This window comes from Glycine max, chromosome 20, assembly GCF_000004515.6.
Source record: "Glycine max cultivar Williams 82 chromosome 20, Glycine_max_v4.0, whole genome shotgun sequence".
Taxonomy (NCBI): domain Eukaryota; kingdom Viridiplantae; phylum Streptophyta; class Magnoliopsida; order Fabales; family Fabaceae; genus Glycine; species Glycine max.
Window position 1 is genome coordinate 33954736 of NC_038256.2, and position 16928 is coordinate 33971663.

Genomic DNA, 16928 nt, shown 5'->3' on the forward strand with positions numbered 1-16928 from the left:
ATTATTAATTTGAAAATCATGATTATTTTCATATCTTAACAACAGACCATTTAAAATTGATTGTTAAGTAGATGTTAATTCAAAATAAAAATTAACAAAAATACTAATAAAATATGCTTATTAATTAAATGTTAACAAATTGGTCATGATTACGGGAAACAGAACAACAAAATTGAAGTTGATTTTAATAATATATTTAATATTGATTTCTAAGTACCTACTAATTTAAATTGAAGCTAGTTCACTATAATTTTTTATCAATCTAATTATTTTGTTAATTCGAATAAACTGAATTCTAAAAGTTTAATTTTAATCTTTGATATATTTAAATTATTTTTTTTTTCATTTGAAACATTAATCTTATGTTAATATTCAAATTTTAAAAAAATGAATTTATTATAATGATTTGTTTGATTAAAGGAAAAATGACTACATAATTAGGAATACGAAATTGAAGTTGGTTTTAATAATATATTAAAATTGACAGTATAATATTTAAAGTTGATTGTTAAGTAACATAATATTATAATTATTTTCATATCCTAACGGAATACTCTTATTAATTTGAAGATCATGACCATTTTCATACTCCAACAGAATATTTAAAATTAATTGCCAAGTACCTATTAATGGAAAGGTTTTTTCAATTTTTCTAATGTTTTTGTTTCATTTGCAGTGAGCTAGGTTTTATCCAAACAAATGGATTTGTAGTAAGAGTCAAATCGTTTATTACAAATTATCAATAATTACTTTTACCAAAAATATTCTTTCATATCTATAATCTAGGTATGCTATTGGTGATGGACTCAAATTGAATAATAGGATTAGGATTTCCCAATTGGCAAAACGTAGATGATGAGAATCAAATCGTATCATCTCTGTAATAAGTGAATGTTCTTTTTTCTCCCGAAGTTGTTGAAATTATTCGTAGTAAGATATTGGTCACAATTGAAAAGGTTTTATCAATAAAATTTTAATTTATCTAAAATCTAGACATAGGTAAAAATCAATTCTATAATTTAATGAATTATTGTGTGAGAAATAAATCCCACAAATAAAGGAATTGTACAATACAGTGTGAAATAACGTAAAAACAAGCTCATTAATATAATCAAATTTGCTATTAATTTTAGATATGGGTTGATTGCTTAGAGAAATTTTAATGGGATATTTACATGAGTTGTTTAATGTTGAATAAAGTTACTAAATTTTTTTATTTATTATTGAAGTGTATAATATGAAGTAATTGTTTATATAATAACAATTGCTTATAAGCAATCATTGCACACTTAATAATATTATTATACCATAAATAATATATTTTCAAGTATATGATCCATAAAATTACGAAAATCTTACCCATAATTGATTCTAAATTTAAAGAGGAAAAACTGTTAGAAGTAGAATGAGAGAGTTTATAATACTGGAATCAATTTTTGTAACTTCATTATTATCAAAACGAAAAGATCATATCATACTTTTAATGGAAAAAATATTTTTATATCAAAGTGAAATCAATAAAATTACTAATATTAAATAACTCATTGTAAGTAATATTAAAAATGTGTTTTCAATCTACGTTTTTTCAGCAAATTGTAAACAATAAAATGCATTGCCTGAAAATCATAATGATTAAATTATGACTTTAAACTGTTAAAACAAAGTAACATAAAAATTTCTCCATCAATCAAAATGGGGTCATCATCACTCTATTTGTCTCAGAACATGGTAACTGTTTGTCACCTTCTCAGATGCAGCTTCACCATCCTGTTAAGAAACAATCTAAGGTTATAATAAAAATTGCAAGAAAAACAGAACTTTAATAAAGAAAATCACAGCGGATAAAATCCAAATCTCCCACAAACTATCACACTGCATAATCTGAAACAGAAACAAAAAGCCAACCTTTGAAAAAAATTCTTGTTAAATTCAAAACCAACAATATCGAGCTCATGAAACAAAAAAAAAGGTTACAAATCACAAAAAATAACCAATTCAAAACACTACAACTATGACAACAACATTAACAAATTCACAAAGGCATAGAATATAGTGAAAGAAAGAAGGTACCGCTAAAGGCTATGCCAGAGGATGAAACAACACAGGTTTGGATGACAATGTTCTATTGCCTTGTGAAGGGTTGCCTCAACATGTTAGATTTACAACAACATTACAAACTGTCCCAAAAATCGACCACAAAAAATGAGGCAAAAAAATTGATTAGGTTTCGGGAAAAATAAGAAAAATAGTGTGCTTGGAATAGATTCGTGGTGGAAGATAAAAATGACACTTTTAGTCTTCCATAAAAGAGAAGTGTCTTGGGAAAAAAGAAAAATCACAAATATTCTCATAAATAAAGAACAAATCCAGCAAAGCGTCGTCGCCTTCAGCACCGCGATTAGCCTGTCCCAAAAATCACCACAAAAAATTAGACAAAAAAAATGAATAAAATAGATAAAAATGGAATCTTTATTCTTCAACACCGTCATGTGAATCATATTGTTGCGAAAGGTCACACTTTTTTTCTGTCCAAGGGGAAAATAAATAAAAATGGAACCTCATCAAAATCAGACAAAGGTCACACCTTTTTCCCGTCCAAAGCAACATAAAAACCAAAGCGAAAAAAAAAACGAACAAAGAAGACCCTTGCATGGCAAAACGCTGCCACCTTCAGCACCGCCGTTAGCCTGTCCCAAAAATCACCACAAAAAATTAGACAACAAAAAGGAATAAAATAGATAAAAATGGAACCTTTATTCTTCAACATTGCCCTGCGAATCATATTGTTGTGAAAGGTCACACCTTTTTTCTGTCAAAGGGGAAAATAGATAAAAATGGAACCTCGTTGGAATTAGACAAAGGTCACACCTCTTTCCCGTCCAAAGCAATATTAAAACCAAAACGAAAAAAAAAATCAAACAAAGAAGGCTCTTGCATGGCAAAGCACCGTCACCTTCAGCACCGCCGTTAGTCTGTCCCAAAAATCACCACAAAAAATTAGACAAAAAAATAGATAAAAATGGAACCTTTATTCTTCAACACTGCCCCGTGAATCATATTGTTGCAAAAGGTCACACCTTTTTTCCATGGAACCTTGTCGGAATCAAACAAAGGTCACACCTTTTTCTCGTCCAAAGCAATATTAAAACCAAAGCGAAAAAAAAATCGAACAAAGAAGGCCATTGCATGGCAAAGCGCTGTCACCTTTAGCACCACCGTTAGCTTGTCCCAAAAATCACCACAAAAAATTAGACAAAAAAAAGAAATAAAATAGATAAAAATGGAACCTTTAGTCTTCAACACTGCCCCGTGAGTGATATTGCTGCAAAAGGTCACACCTTTTTTTCCGTGGAACCTCGTCGGAATCAGACAAAGGTCACACCTTTTTCCCATCCAAAGCAATTTAAAAATCAAAGGGGAAAAAAATCGAACAAAGAATGCCCTTGCATGGGCAAAGCGTCGTGACCTTCAACACCGCCGTTAGCTTGTCCCACCAGAAAAAATTAGACAAAAAAAAAGGAATAAAAAAGACAAAGGTCACACCTTTTTTTCGTCAAAAGCAATATAAAAACCAAAGTGAAAAAAAAAATCGAACAAAGAAGGAAGAGAAAGAAGGAGGAACGGAAGATTAACAAAGATGCAAAATAAATGGCACAACACACACAATAGAGTTTCTGAATAATAACAAAAAGGGGAAGAGAGAGAAAGAAAGAAAAGATAGTGACAAACCCAGAGCAAGAAAGAGTAGAAAGAATGGAAACGTAATTTAAGAGAAAGAGAAAAGAAGGGAAAATGTAATTGCAACCGCTGATACTGAGGAGAGATCTTTTTACGTAATAAATAAATTAAAAAAAGAGAATTGCAATGGCTGACACTAAGAAAGAGAGAAGGAGCTTTCTAAAACACAAACCTTCAGAATGGAAGAGAGAAAAAGAAAAAGTCTTGAAATATATAAAAAAAAATTGGAACACGTGTCACTATATGAGAGAAAGGCCCTTGTATATATAATAGATAGAGAAGATTAAAATAATGATTGAATTCTCATGTTCAAAACACAAGAATTTGAAAATTATCATTAGTATTTATAATATAGTCGTGGTTTGGCGCAGGATTTTGTATTTGATTTGATGTTCCTAGCATACTTGACTTTAAAGAATCTTGTTGATATTATCGAGAAACATCAATCATCGTTGGAATAGTTGTTTCTCATTTTAAGTAATCTGTAATAATTTTCATGTAACTTGGTTAGGAATTTTCAAGGTATAGACACATGTAAGACATTACTCATGTAATTTAAAATGTTCATTTTGATTAAGCATGTCAAATATGAAATAATAATAATGATTTAATATTTTTTAAAATCTAAAAATATTAAACATGTGTTATTTTTAAAATCTAAAAATAAAGACGATTGATAGATAGTGGTAGTACAGTGGACATTGAGTGAAGGAAAGAAGAGAGTCAAGGGTGATTGATTGAATGTGTGACTGTTTGATTCATTTTAAGATTGAGTGGGTGAATGAAAGCCTAAAAAAGTGAAATGGCCAGCCTTGAGAACGGAGAAGTGAGGTATGAAAATTAAAAAGGAGTGACATAAATAAATAAACTCTTGACTTGAATTGGAAGGAAAACATAGTGGCAATCATGTTGACAAGAGAAAAATTTAATTTTTTTTTTAAACTTAAGAAAAAACAATGGCAAATCACAAAAACGAAACTTAAGAAGTAGTAACTTTTTATCGGTAATTCACACGTTCACATGCAGCTACCTTCTTTTCAAAATAATAATTTTTTTGATAAATTAAAAAGAAAAAGAACCAACTGAGTCCTTGAAACCCAACTTACTTGAACTTTGAACTTTTGAGGGAAAAAAAAAAAACAAGACAGAGTTAACCTCTCAAGAATCAACGAAAATTTCGTTCTCTGGTTATAGCAATTACAATCTATAGATTAAGTTTCTGATGTATAGATAAGCGCATCTGTTGTATTTGTTTTAACATCTTGATATATGACTTCTTGTATTATGAATGCTTTTGATTTTCTCTAGTTGCGAAATATGTTCCGTTTATTGTTGTATCGATTTAATATAATTTACATTTTTCTCAAAAAAAAAATATCCATGACAAAAAAGAAAGGGCTGGGCTGGGCCTGTTCTAGTTGTGGCCTTGTGGGTTACCGGTTGTGCCAATCTCAACATTCACGAACATTTCATACTCTATTATCGGACTTCGTTTCGTTCATTAGTTTCTCAGTCGTTTGTTCTGAGATCGACCTCGCATCAGGTGTTTCTCTTCACTTTTTTATTTCCTTTCACAAACACTTGAATTGAACCATCAACGTTCAATGCCGAACCCTACCAATTCCTTCTATTCTTCTATTCCTTCAATTTTCTTAATTTTAACTTGTATTTGGTTCAACCACCACTTGTTTCTCCCCCTTTAATTCAATATTCTCTTCACACTTTTTTCGATTCGAATCCTTGTAAATAATTGTTTCGCTTCAACTTAATAATTTCAATTTGAAATAAATAGTACACTGCGTTTGATTCTCTAATGTTTTCATAAATTTCCAGGTTTAGGGAATGGCTGCTATCTTAGCTCGGAAATCACTCCTTGCTCTTCGTGCGCGCCAATTGGTAAAATTAATCTGATTTCGATTCTTCTTTATTTGTGGAAATGAAAGAAACGGGAAAAGAAAACTTCTTAATTAGACGCTGATTGAGTTGAGAAAACCAAATGTTATCTAATCTGAATACCCTATATTTCTATTCTATCCTTCCCTTCCCTAATTTCTATTCTTACGTTCCAAGCTGTGAACTGGATTCTTTTTTCTTTTTCTAATTTTTTGTCTATTCTGATTTCTGACTTGTTATGTGAATTAGTAGATATGGATAATTTTAATTGTAAGATGCCAAAATGTTTAGGTTAATTCTTAATACCATCCCTTGTTGTTTTGCTTATTTAGGCTGTATTTTAATTGTAGGATGCCAAACTCTTAACTCTGGTCTAAACCTTTTTTCTGTTCTTCATCCCTCTAAAATTTGAAATGATTATTTTTTAGTCCTTGTTTTTTTTTTTTTTATCCTGAGCCCACTTATTTGAATCATGATCTTGTGAGTTTATTATTATATCTTCACATTACTGATCTCGTTTTGGTTCTTGGTACTGATTTGCAGTGAAGAAAATTTGTCTTACATAAATGCCTTCTGTAGATCTGCATACCCATTCAATTGATCAACTGGGTTACTAATCAAAATTGCATAGACAGAAAGATCAGCAGACCAAATGTTTCCACTCCCATATCTCTTATAAGTGGGTTCCTCTTCTCAATCTCAAAATTTGAAAACCAATTCAATACCAGTTGGACTCTTTAAACAGTTTTAAACTAATTTGAAATCAGTTCATAACCAGTTCAAAATCAATTCAGTTTAGAATTGGTTCACAACCAGTTCAAAACTGATTTTTTTAATTCAGTTCGATTTCAAATTAGTTTGAAAACTAATTTGTAGATTTGAGTTAAAAATCAAATTGGTTAAATCAGTTCGAAAACTAGTTTGGGTTCGATTTTTTTCCTAACCGGTTTTTGCACTGCCCTGGACAAGACTAGTGTACGTGTTTTGTACAGAGAGAGCGAGAGTCACAGGCTACATACAGATGTTGCTCCCGTCATCCACAATGCCGTGAGGACTTCATCTCATTTAGCAGTCCCTTCTATTCTAATATATTTTGAGTCTGGTTCACTAGTGGACTTAGAATAGTAATGATTAAAAAAGTTTAAAATATTTATTGTGAAAGTTTTAAAAAATAAAAAATTATATAAAAATAATTTTATGTATTTTAATAATTTATTTTATTTTAATTTCTCAATTAATACCTTAGAATACTGTTTAACATTTTTCATCTTTTATATATGTCACTGTGACTCAATTGTGTTAGGACTGTCATCAACGGTTAAATTAATTCAAGCTTATTCATGGGCCTAAATCCAATATAACTCATAAGCTTTCAAGCACAATCCCAACACTTCAGTTTCCTTTTTTTTTTTTTTTGAAGGTCAAAACTGAAATCCCTTAAGCTGTGAGAATGAAACGACTTATGGTTTTATTACTACTATTTTGCAATTGGATAAAATTAATTTTTCAATCACAGATTTTACTTTACACCATGTAGATTATGAAAATTAACATTACTATTGCTCGAGACAAATAATAGAAGTAAAAAATAAGTTTTAATTCATATATTACACAAGTCAAATGTAATATATTATCATTTTTTATAATTATTAATTACAAAAGAAGTAAAAAATTATTCATAGTAAATAATTAAAGTAAATTCTTATATATATGTCACATATATAAAGTTTAATCATTTTATTTATAGAAGAATATTTAAATATATCTGAATATAATAATTATGAATATAATAAGGAACATAATTAAATTACATAACGTGGGAAAATGTAAAAACACGTGTATGAATAGTACTTTTTTTACCGTTAAAAATAAGTTAAATATGACACTCTTAATTTTTTTTGTTGATAAATACCCATTTTGATATTGGTCCCTAAAAGTGGGAGATGGTAACAAATTCATTCATGCAAGATAAAAAAAAAATTAAATTTAGTCCCAAATGTAGAAAAAGTGTAACAAATTAGTCTTATCATTAAATTTGTGATACCATTTTGTCTTTAAATTGTTATGTTGAAGAATCAACTTGACAATAAGTATATGATTTGATGACTAATTGGATATTAAGTTGTAAAATTTAAGGATTAATTTGTCATTTTAAATTGTTTCCATCATTAATATGTTACACTTTATATATATTTGTAGACTAAATTTAAATTTTGTATATTTCAGGAATCAATTGGTCACAATCTCATGTTTTTAGGGACTAAAATAAGTATTTTATTTATTATATTTTTTTCATTTGCTACTTGGGTCTCACGGGTTAGCCCACTACCGTTTACCAATAAAAAGTTTGGGCTCATGGGCTGGCCCATACTCATAATCGCAACTCGCGAAAGTTGTTTTGTAAAGTCGTCACTTCCCACTTCGTCTCCGTTGCTGTAGTTGTGTTCTGTGTGGGTCGCTGAAGGGCCCTTCATCAGCACAGATGGTATAGTCGGTTCCTCACGGTGCCGTTTTAGCACTTTGCTTCTAATTTCAATTTTTTTAAACGACTTGTTTTCTTTGTCGCATTTTAACAGGATTTCCATGGATTCCTAAACGACTTGCAGGATTGGGAATTTTCTAGAAAGGATAAAGCACGACCACAAAAGGAAAATGTTGGTAATTTTATCTTAACTTCAAAATTAACAATCATCGTCCAACCGCGAACGAACGTTTCAGTTTACTTCAAAAATCATAGTAGTACAAAGGAAATGTGAACTTTGTGAATATGCTGTTTGAAAACAATAAACATTTATGGAGGAAAGTAAGAAATATTAGTGTCGGATGTATTGGTTCAGATAACTAGACTGAATTTTGCACTGTTAGTTCATATGAAGCAAGAAGTATATGGCATATTATCTGTTTGTGGAATGTTGGAAGCTTGATTTCTTTGCAAGGTTCTTCTATTAATTTCCATGCATTCTTGTACTATAATTGGGTAATGACGAGGCAAAGAACTCCTTGATTTTGCATATCCTAAATATGTTTGTGCTTGTGTTTGTATGGATGAATTAATTAATGCATTTGTGATGTGTCATATTCTGATGGCAATTCAAAAAGGCTTCATCTTCTCGAATTACGGGATCTGTGGGTGTGGAGAAGGCATCAAAAGGAGATACCATTTCTTTTGATAATGCAAGAAATTCTCCAGGACAGTATGATTTATCAAGAATTAATCATTTGCATAGTAGTTTTGTTCCTGAAGATGTTCCTGATGCTGCTTCCGAGAAAGACCTGGTAGGTCCCCCCCCTCTCTGTTTGGTCTTGGGGTGACAGGGTAGGGGGAGATTGATCTGTTAGGATTTATAATATATTGATTTTAGTGTTCCTGTCCTGTATGATGCTGATACTGAAATCCATCTGTATATTCCAGGGTAACGAGTTTTTCAAGCAGAAAAAGTTTAAGGAAGCTAGAGACTGCTATTCAAGGAGCATTGCCTTATCACCAACAGCTGTAGCATATGCAAATAGGGCAATGGCCAATATCAAGCTCAGAAGGCAAGCTTATGTTTTGTTAATTTATTTTTAAAGAATTCTGGCTTACTCATCAAAATATTCACAAAATGGTGGATTTTATCATTAGTGGGATTTTAAATAAAAGAAAATAATTTTTTCCATTTACTGTAAGTTGTTATATGGTCTATCACCTGATTGATTCTCTTGAAGGGATCTTCTTTTTCTAAAGTTGATCTGTTTTTTTCCTCACCTATTTTGTGTCACTAGATTCCAAGAGGCTGAGGATGACTGCACAGAGGCCTTAAATCTTGATGATCGTTACATAAAAGCATACTCACGAAGAGCAACAGCTAGAAAAGAACTTGGAAAAATTAAAGAATCAATGGACGGTGTGTTAATATCCATGCAATATACTTGTCAATTATCCTAATATAAAAACATTCTGATTTGTTGACTCTCTCATTTGCTTAAATCGCAGATGCTGAATTTGCCTTGAGGTTGGAACCAAACAATCAAGAAATCAAGAAACAGTATGCTGATGCTAAGTCTTTCTATGAGAAAGTAAGCACATCAATATTTCCAGTGTTGCTATATGACTATCACAAAAAGGCATAATTTTAATAACTTACTATTTTTCATGAACAATACACTAAGGAGTGCATATATCAGGTTGCATGGAATTATTAGGTTTGAACTTATGGTACATAACCAATAACCAATTTACATACTGGCACCTAAAGCAAACTAGCAAAGTAGATTAAATAGTGGTAGATGTAGCATAAAACCAAATGAATTGATGGCTTGAAGTAAGGTTCTAGAATGTTAGGGCCTTTGATTTAGTAAAATCAGGACAGAGTAAAGAACTATTATGTTACTTTGTTAGCAAGACTTTAGAGATGAGATGAAGGGATAATATGCTTCACAGTAGCGATTTGGGAATATATATTCAACAACTGAAAATGATAAGAATGTAGAGGATGAGTCTTACCGAAAAGAAAATATTGCTGCTTGAAAATCTAAGAGTATTGATATAACTGTTTTCCTTGACTGACAAACCATTGATGGTGGTAAATTTTGAAGTCTGATGTTTGTGAGCAAATGCTATTGCCAGTTAATGTGGTCGGTACCAGATATTTGTATTGATAGACCTGCAGGATTAAAACTCTTTTTGGATGGGTCCAAGGAGTAGAAGACCTTACCAGTTTGTACCTGTAGACCTAAGACAACTAGAGCATTATTGTAACTAGGATGGAAACATGAAGGTAGCGAGGGGAATTAGTTATATAGAGAGAGTATAGATGAGAGACAATTCCATTTATTTCTTGACCAAGCTTTGCAACACTATGCCATTTATTAACTATTATGGTTTTGTGTCTACTTTTCCCCCCAGGTTCTCTGTTGCGTAGATTAATGTTTTTCTTTCTTTTTTAAAATCTCTGTTGTCCAGGATATTCTTCAGAAAGCATCAGGGGTTCTGAGAAGCACTGTACAGGGAACTCAAAAAGTGGGAAAGTCAGAGGAAAAAGTTAATGGAGACAGCATCCACCCCATTTCACGTAGTACTCAAAAGTCTGGACTAGCTGAAGTTCATCATCATAAAAAGGTACAAAGAAGTAGAGTTTTAATTAATATCACATTTCAAGATATATCGTTATGTTTATGGTTGAGGGTATTGAATGCTAGTTTGTTTGGTGTTTTTCATGTAAGTGTAGTCCACCCTAAAGTTTGGCTATGTTTTTGAAAGGATAATAAACGGCAAATACTTGTTAAAGAATCACTCTTAACAGAGGATGTTGATGGCAGAGAAATAAAAGCCAGAAGCTGGCCTCAATCACAAGGAGATGATGGTTCTAAGGGAGGTTTGAGTGCAAGCAACAGTTTGGAGCAGGTTAAATATCTTGAAATCCTTCCCTCTTTGTGAAGTAATCTGGTTCCAGTGCATATTTTAGTCCTGTTAGAAGCAATTTTTTTTTCGTATCTTAAAAAATGCAGAAGTATTTTTTATGTTCTTCATGAGTTCTTATTTAAATATGAATTATCCACATTATGTTCTTTTGGAGCTTTGTTAAAAACATCTCTGTATTTTTACTATTTTTTTTATTCTCAGTAAGTAGTAGAAATAAAATAAAATTTAGGGTTTTGGGGCTTTTAAATGATATATTTAAGCATTGTATACTTTCAATTGATATTTTGGTTTTACCTCTACAAATTTTTTGCAGGTATACTTACTTTTTTCTATTGTAGTTCTGCAATTTTTCATGTCAGTAATTGTGCATAACTGCATATTCCCATTTGCATTCCCATTTTACATGATTTTGATCTCTCTCTTTTTTTTTATCAGAGAAATCACAGAATTACCAAGCCAGAAATGAAAGCTTCTGTTCAACAGCTTGCTTCTCGCGCTGCTTCTAGAGCCATGTCTGAAGCTGCCAAAAACGTAACACCTCCAACTACAGCTTATCAGTTTGAGGTCTCCTGGAGAGCATTTTCAGGTGATCTTGCTCTGCAGGCTCGTCTATTAAAGGTGTACAACTTTTTTCGGTTCATTTTTAATTTGATTATATTGTCAATTTCTAGCATATTTGGTATTGATTAGAGCAAGAGATGCCTTTTTATGCTTAAATTTCTGGTATTCGGTGCTCTGCTTCATGTTATAATGAACAGCTTTTCTTTTTTGTATGTTAGGCTATATCTCCCCATGAATTGCCGAAAATATTCAAAAATGCCTTGTCTTCTACCATACTAATTGAGATCATCAAGTGTCTTGCATCTCTTTTCACGTAAGTAGTCATCTCCAAAAGTAAATATCATTTTATTGTTTGAGCTTTAATAATGATAGTGAATTTGCTCTTTTGGCAGTGAGGACATGGATCTGGTTGTCAGTTATTTGGAGCATTTGACCAAGGTACCAAGATTTGATGTGATTGTAATGTGCCTTTCATCAACAAATAAGGATGGTGCGTATTTTTTATTATAGTAAATTCTAAGTGTTTCTGTTGGCCATGCCTTTTGAAATGTCTTGAAAGTTTAAAGGTCTCAGAAGATAAACACATAAAGGTAGAAGAAAGAGGAAAGATAAGTAGGTAGGAGGAATAGGGGTCTCTAATTTAGAGAGCATGAGCTGGTTAGAGAAGAAAGGGATGAAGATACAACATGTATAATACCTTTCCAGCAGGAAAAAGAAAAGGTTAACCCATTGAATTTGGTTACCACCACCATTGCATGTGGATTATATATAACCACTAAGTCTTTCTGGACCTTCTAAGCAGTAGAAAACTCTTAACTTTAATCAGACAACTTATGATGGTTTATGACTAGGATAAGCCAAAAGTGGTTGTGTATATGCAATTATGCACGGATGACCATATACATTTCTTAGCCAGGTAGCAAAGTTTTAATGTAAAAGCAACTATATTCTTGTATATAGTGGATCCTTTTAACCTCTGTTCTCCTCCCTACAGCAAGAAAATGAAGATAAAATAATCGGAAGAAAGTGAAATTAGGTTCTCCGGTAGTGACACACCCTAATTAATCATGCGGGTTTATTGTTATGACTTAAGCTCACAAAGAGGGCTTAGTCCAAAATCTAACCTAGAGTTTCACTGTTTCATGGCTTAAGTACCACATTGAACTTCCTTATTTACTCAATGTGGGGACATATCATTTACCGTTAGGTGATTAGTGAATTTTGTGAGTGCAAATAATTTACTACTTTTTCTTTTGTTAGTATCAAGAAGACTTTGATCTAGTTTCTAAAATCAAAGATGACACATGGATTTTTTTTGTAACCCTTAATGGAGGCTATTTAATGTTGGGTAGAACATCAACATGTCTTCATTTGATTTGGGAATTTGATGACAAGGATTTAAGAAACTTGATGTTTTGTCTTATTAGTATGTCCCTTGGTTGGTTGCGAAGTTGCTTAAAATCAAAATGAAAGGTTCCTTTACGGTGGTGCTATTTAAAGCTAATGGTTATCATTGCCAGGTTTGTCAATCTGATTGATAAGTTGGTTACATTTTGTGCAGACATACGCAAGATCTGGGATGAAGTGTTCAGCGGTGAGGCAACACCAATAGAGTATGCAGAGATTCTGGACAACCTTCAATCAAAGTTCGGCCTTGGACAGTGACATCTTCCCCTGTATGTTTTAATATTTTTTTTTCCTCGGTGGATCCTCTCCCTTCCGCAACTATCTTCACTTGTAAATTATTATGCTATTGAAATGTTTGAGCATTATTGACGGTCAACTTGATCCATCTTTAAGCGTTAGTTGATAATGAGGAAATGGGAGGAAAAAGAAAAACAAAAGGCTCATGTGTAGTGCTTGAGGCTGAGGGTCCAGTACGTTTTAATGGTTTTTTCCTCCAGAATTTGGGTCTTCTAAAATGAGGAAAAGTAAAGGAAGTAATTTTAGTTGATAATGAGAAAATCAACATTTTAATACATCTATAATGTATTTGCACATAATATCAACCTTTGATTTTGTTATCAGTCATACTTATTTTACTCTTTTAAAAGTGAGTTGCTTTGTTAAACCTGTTCCTTCATATGATTCCAAGCCATTTCGTCTCTTCTGATGGGATCTATGCACGGATTTAGAGGATGTTCAAGCTGTGGTTAATTAATTCACTTGAGAATTTGGATGACTTGGATGCTTGTGTTACACGGACTGTCTGATGGGTAGTGTAGAATTATAAAAATAGTTCGTCCCACTCATGAGCGAAGGACAGTTTTTCAAATTGTTGTCTTACGAGTGTGGGACCATTTGGGAGATAGAGTCACAAAACTTAGAAGGCCATGTTACAAGTGGCTGGTTTATTTTTCTTATTTTCTTCAAAACTATTTAATCTAGATTTCGTATTTGTTAGGTTACTTTGGGGCCCAATGTCTAAAGTCATTCGAGGCCCACATCCATCAATCCATGAAATTGTGAGTGATGAAATCTTACCATATGGGTGTCAGTCAGGCTGTGGTGAGTAGATTCATGAAAAAGTAATCGAAACTAGGATCTCCTTGGACCCCATGGTAGTTTAAATAGATAGTCAACAAAAGCTTTTGAGCCTCCCCCTTGACCAATAAACTTTTATTTTATTAATTCTTATATAAAATTTCGAAAATAAAATAAAGTGATGTTATTGTAATTAAAAGTAAAAAAAAATGAAAATAAAAAATAATTTATTGATTATGCTGCCCTTTAGATGATCAAAGAATTGGTAAAGAAATCAAGAATGGATCGAGTTTAGTGGAAAAAGGCAGCTTGGAATTTCCTATTTAACTAAATAGTTTTAAGATAAATTGACTTATTAACCATTTTTTATCTTGCAGGGTATAAATATAACACTTTATGCTAATTTAAAATTCAATTAATTAATTTTATACTAAATTACTATTCAATAGATTATTGTTGAATACAGCCCAATTATAGTTAGATTAATAAATTATGATTCAGAATTTTTATCGGTTAAATGATTTGTTTCGTAATTTTTAAAACCTCAATTAAACAAGCATTATTAAAACATTCATTTTCCTTAAGCAACTCAACGCATGCTATGTGAAAGATTATTGTCGCATGTTATGTGGTACAGTACTAATATTATCTTGAACTTTAATCATCTTATTTGTTTTGTATAATTATAAGATAAGAATATTTTTTCTCGGGTATGAAATGAATCACTTCCAAAAAGTTCATTACTCTAGTCCAAAATACTATTAATTCAGCATGGGCTCAACATGGTAATTATGTATTATGATCACTAATTAGTTCGGAATTTAATGAAATGACTGCTACTAAAAAGTGTTGTGTACATAATTAATAAACTACTACCAGACAATGTAAAAGAATACTTTTCAATTAAAATATCTTTGTTGGATCAGCAATTATAGACATTAAATCAATTCAAGCATTAAATAGTGGGTTTTGTACTTATGGTCGTTTGATTGAAGAGCATTGCGTTTTTTTTTTTAAAATTGTGCACAATAAAGAGTTAGAGTGCCGAGTCAATATCTCAAAGTTAAAATTCTCAATTCCTTAGACAGTATTCATAAATTTGCTTCATTGACAAAAATTAATAGGAATAAATAGTCTTTAATTCTGAAATCATTACCAGTCAAATTAATAGATTAAAAAAATCGTTTGATTGCAAATAAAATCATTCATAACATTCAAAATAGTAATAACAAATTAAAAAAGAAAAAAACTATTAAAGAGAAAAATAAATAATACTCAAATATTTGTGTAAAAAAGAAAAAAAATGTGCAATTATCTGTGTAATGAAGACTGTAAAAAAGAGTAATTAAACCAAAAAATAATAAGAAAATAATGTTATTACTTCACAATAATACTATATATAGAGTGGTTTTTTCAGAACCTAAAAAAATAACAAATAACGTTTAAATGTCATTATTTTTCACAACTAAATTTTGTTAAATGAAAATAATTACCCTAATATTTAAATATCATAGATAATATTTTTTAAAAAAATAAAAAAGTTAGAGGAACTGACGTCCCCTGACCCTATAAATAAGTTCATTTCTATCATTGAGTAAGTCCTAAAAAAATTACAAGAATCATTAAGGATAACTTGTGAACTTCACTTGACATAAATATATTTGTTTATATCTTGACATTATTTTGAGTCAAATTTAATTTAGTCGGTTGAAATTTAATAATGACTTTTACTTTTGGTAATTTTTTTTGTTAATATATATATATATATATATATATATATATATATATATATATATATATATATATATATTATAAACATTGAAATATTTAGAATCAATTCATGTAAAATTTTACGTATTTTTTTTTTTGTCAAAAGATATAAATGTGTGATATTTTGACTCGGAGTCAAATTAAAAAGATCCGATCATGTATGAATGTTAAAGTTTTTGTCACGTTAATTAGAACTTTATGTGTTAATCCACTGACATTGACACATAAAATTTGATCTTTCGAACTCAATTTCAAACCAAAATATCATATATTTATATTTTGTGAGGACAAAAAACATACTTAAAATTTTACAAAAGATAAATTTCAAACATTTTGATCTTTATTGGAAAGAAAAATATATTTTAACTTTTTTTATTTTATAAATCCACAAATTCAATGATTCGATCCACTATTGTGATAGAAAGTATATATTTTTTTTTCATTATGTTTTTTTATTCATAGATTTGATAGAAAAAAATATACAAACTAATCCAACTCAAATAAATTTTTTTATTTCGATTAAATAACAGATTTAATCAAATCTCATCTAATTCTATCCCTGCACACTCTACAGAAAAGAATGCATAGTCCATGTGCATCGTATTGTGGTCTCGTGTTACGCTTGTGGATGGCATCGCCGTTTTCCAAATAAGTCAACAAGTTCGGTGCTTGCCCTCATGGTCATGGCTGGTTGTAATAAAAAAAAACAAAATACACATCACACAATTATTATAGTCGTAGAGGCATAAATTCAGCACCCAGGTAAATGCTCTTGTTTGGCCCTTTTCGGTTACTATATATTTATTTCCACGGCCGTATTGAAATCAGATTTTCCCCCTTAAGTCCCAACATTTCAAGTCATGTGGGCAGAACATTTTCCAAGCTCCAACAACATGTGCACTGATTATTTATATATACACATAGATCCGTTGGCTGGCACCACCATTACTCGGTTCTATTTTCTAATCTTTGTAACGAAATGATTAAAAAGTAACACGATCTATTTAGTTAATGTCATTAAAATTATTCAGATAATATCTAATTTGTTTATCGACAAAAATAAATTTTTGTCTATCTTTAT

At 30.9% G+C, this 16928-nt stretch overlaps 1 protein-coding gene across 13 annotated transcripts; it reads left to right on the forward strand.

Moving 5' to 3' along the window:
• The first annotated feature begins 5184 nt into the window (after positions 1 to 5184).
• On the forward strand, positions 5185 to 13432 carry LOC100808255 (RNA polymerase II-associated protein 3). Of its 13 annotated transcripts, none has more exons than XM_006605740.3 (16): positions 5186 to 5281; positions 5572 to 5634; positions 6175 to 6310; positions 6601 to 6678; positions 7858 to 8116; positions 8208 to 8285; positions 8731 to 8907; positions 9044 to 9168; positions 9394 to 9515; positions 9605 to 9687; positions 10574 to 10729; positions 10871 to 11014; positions 11468 to 11650; positions 11812 to 11906; positions 11986 to 12083; positions 13155 to 13432. In XM_006605740.3, the coding sequence occupies exons 5-16, from the start codon at positions 8114 to 8116 to the stop codon at positions 13256 to 13258; spliced, it is 1368 nt and encodes a 455-aa protein (XP_006605803.1). In that variant the 5' UTR covers positions 5186 to 5281; positions 5572 to 5634; positions 6175 to 6310; positions 6601 to 6678; positions 7858 to 8113; the 3' UTR covers positions 13259 to 13432. The 13 variants fall into 13 exon arrangements, with proteins under 13 accessions (XP_006605808.1, XP_006605809.1, XP_040869127.1 ...); XM_006605739.3 differs by having other exon boundaries at positions 6606 to 6678; XM_006605745.3 differs by having other exon boundaries at positions 5185 to 5281; positions 6175 to 6678; positions 13114 to 13432.
• The last annotated feature ends 3496 nt before the right edge of the window (positions 13433 to 16928 follow it).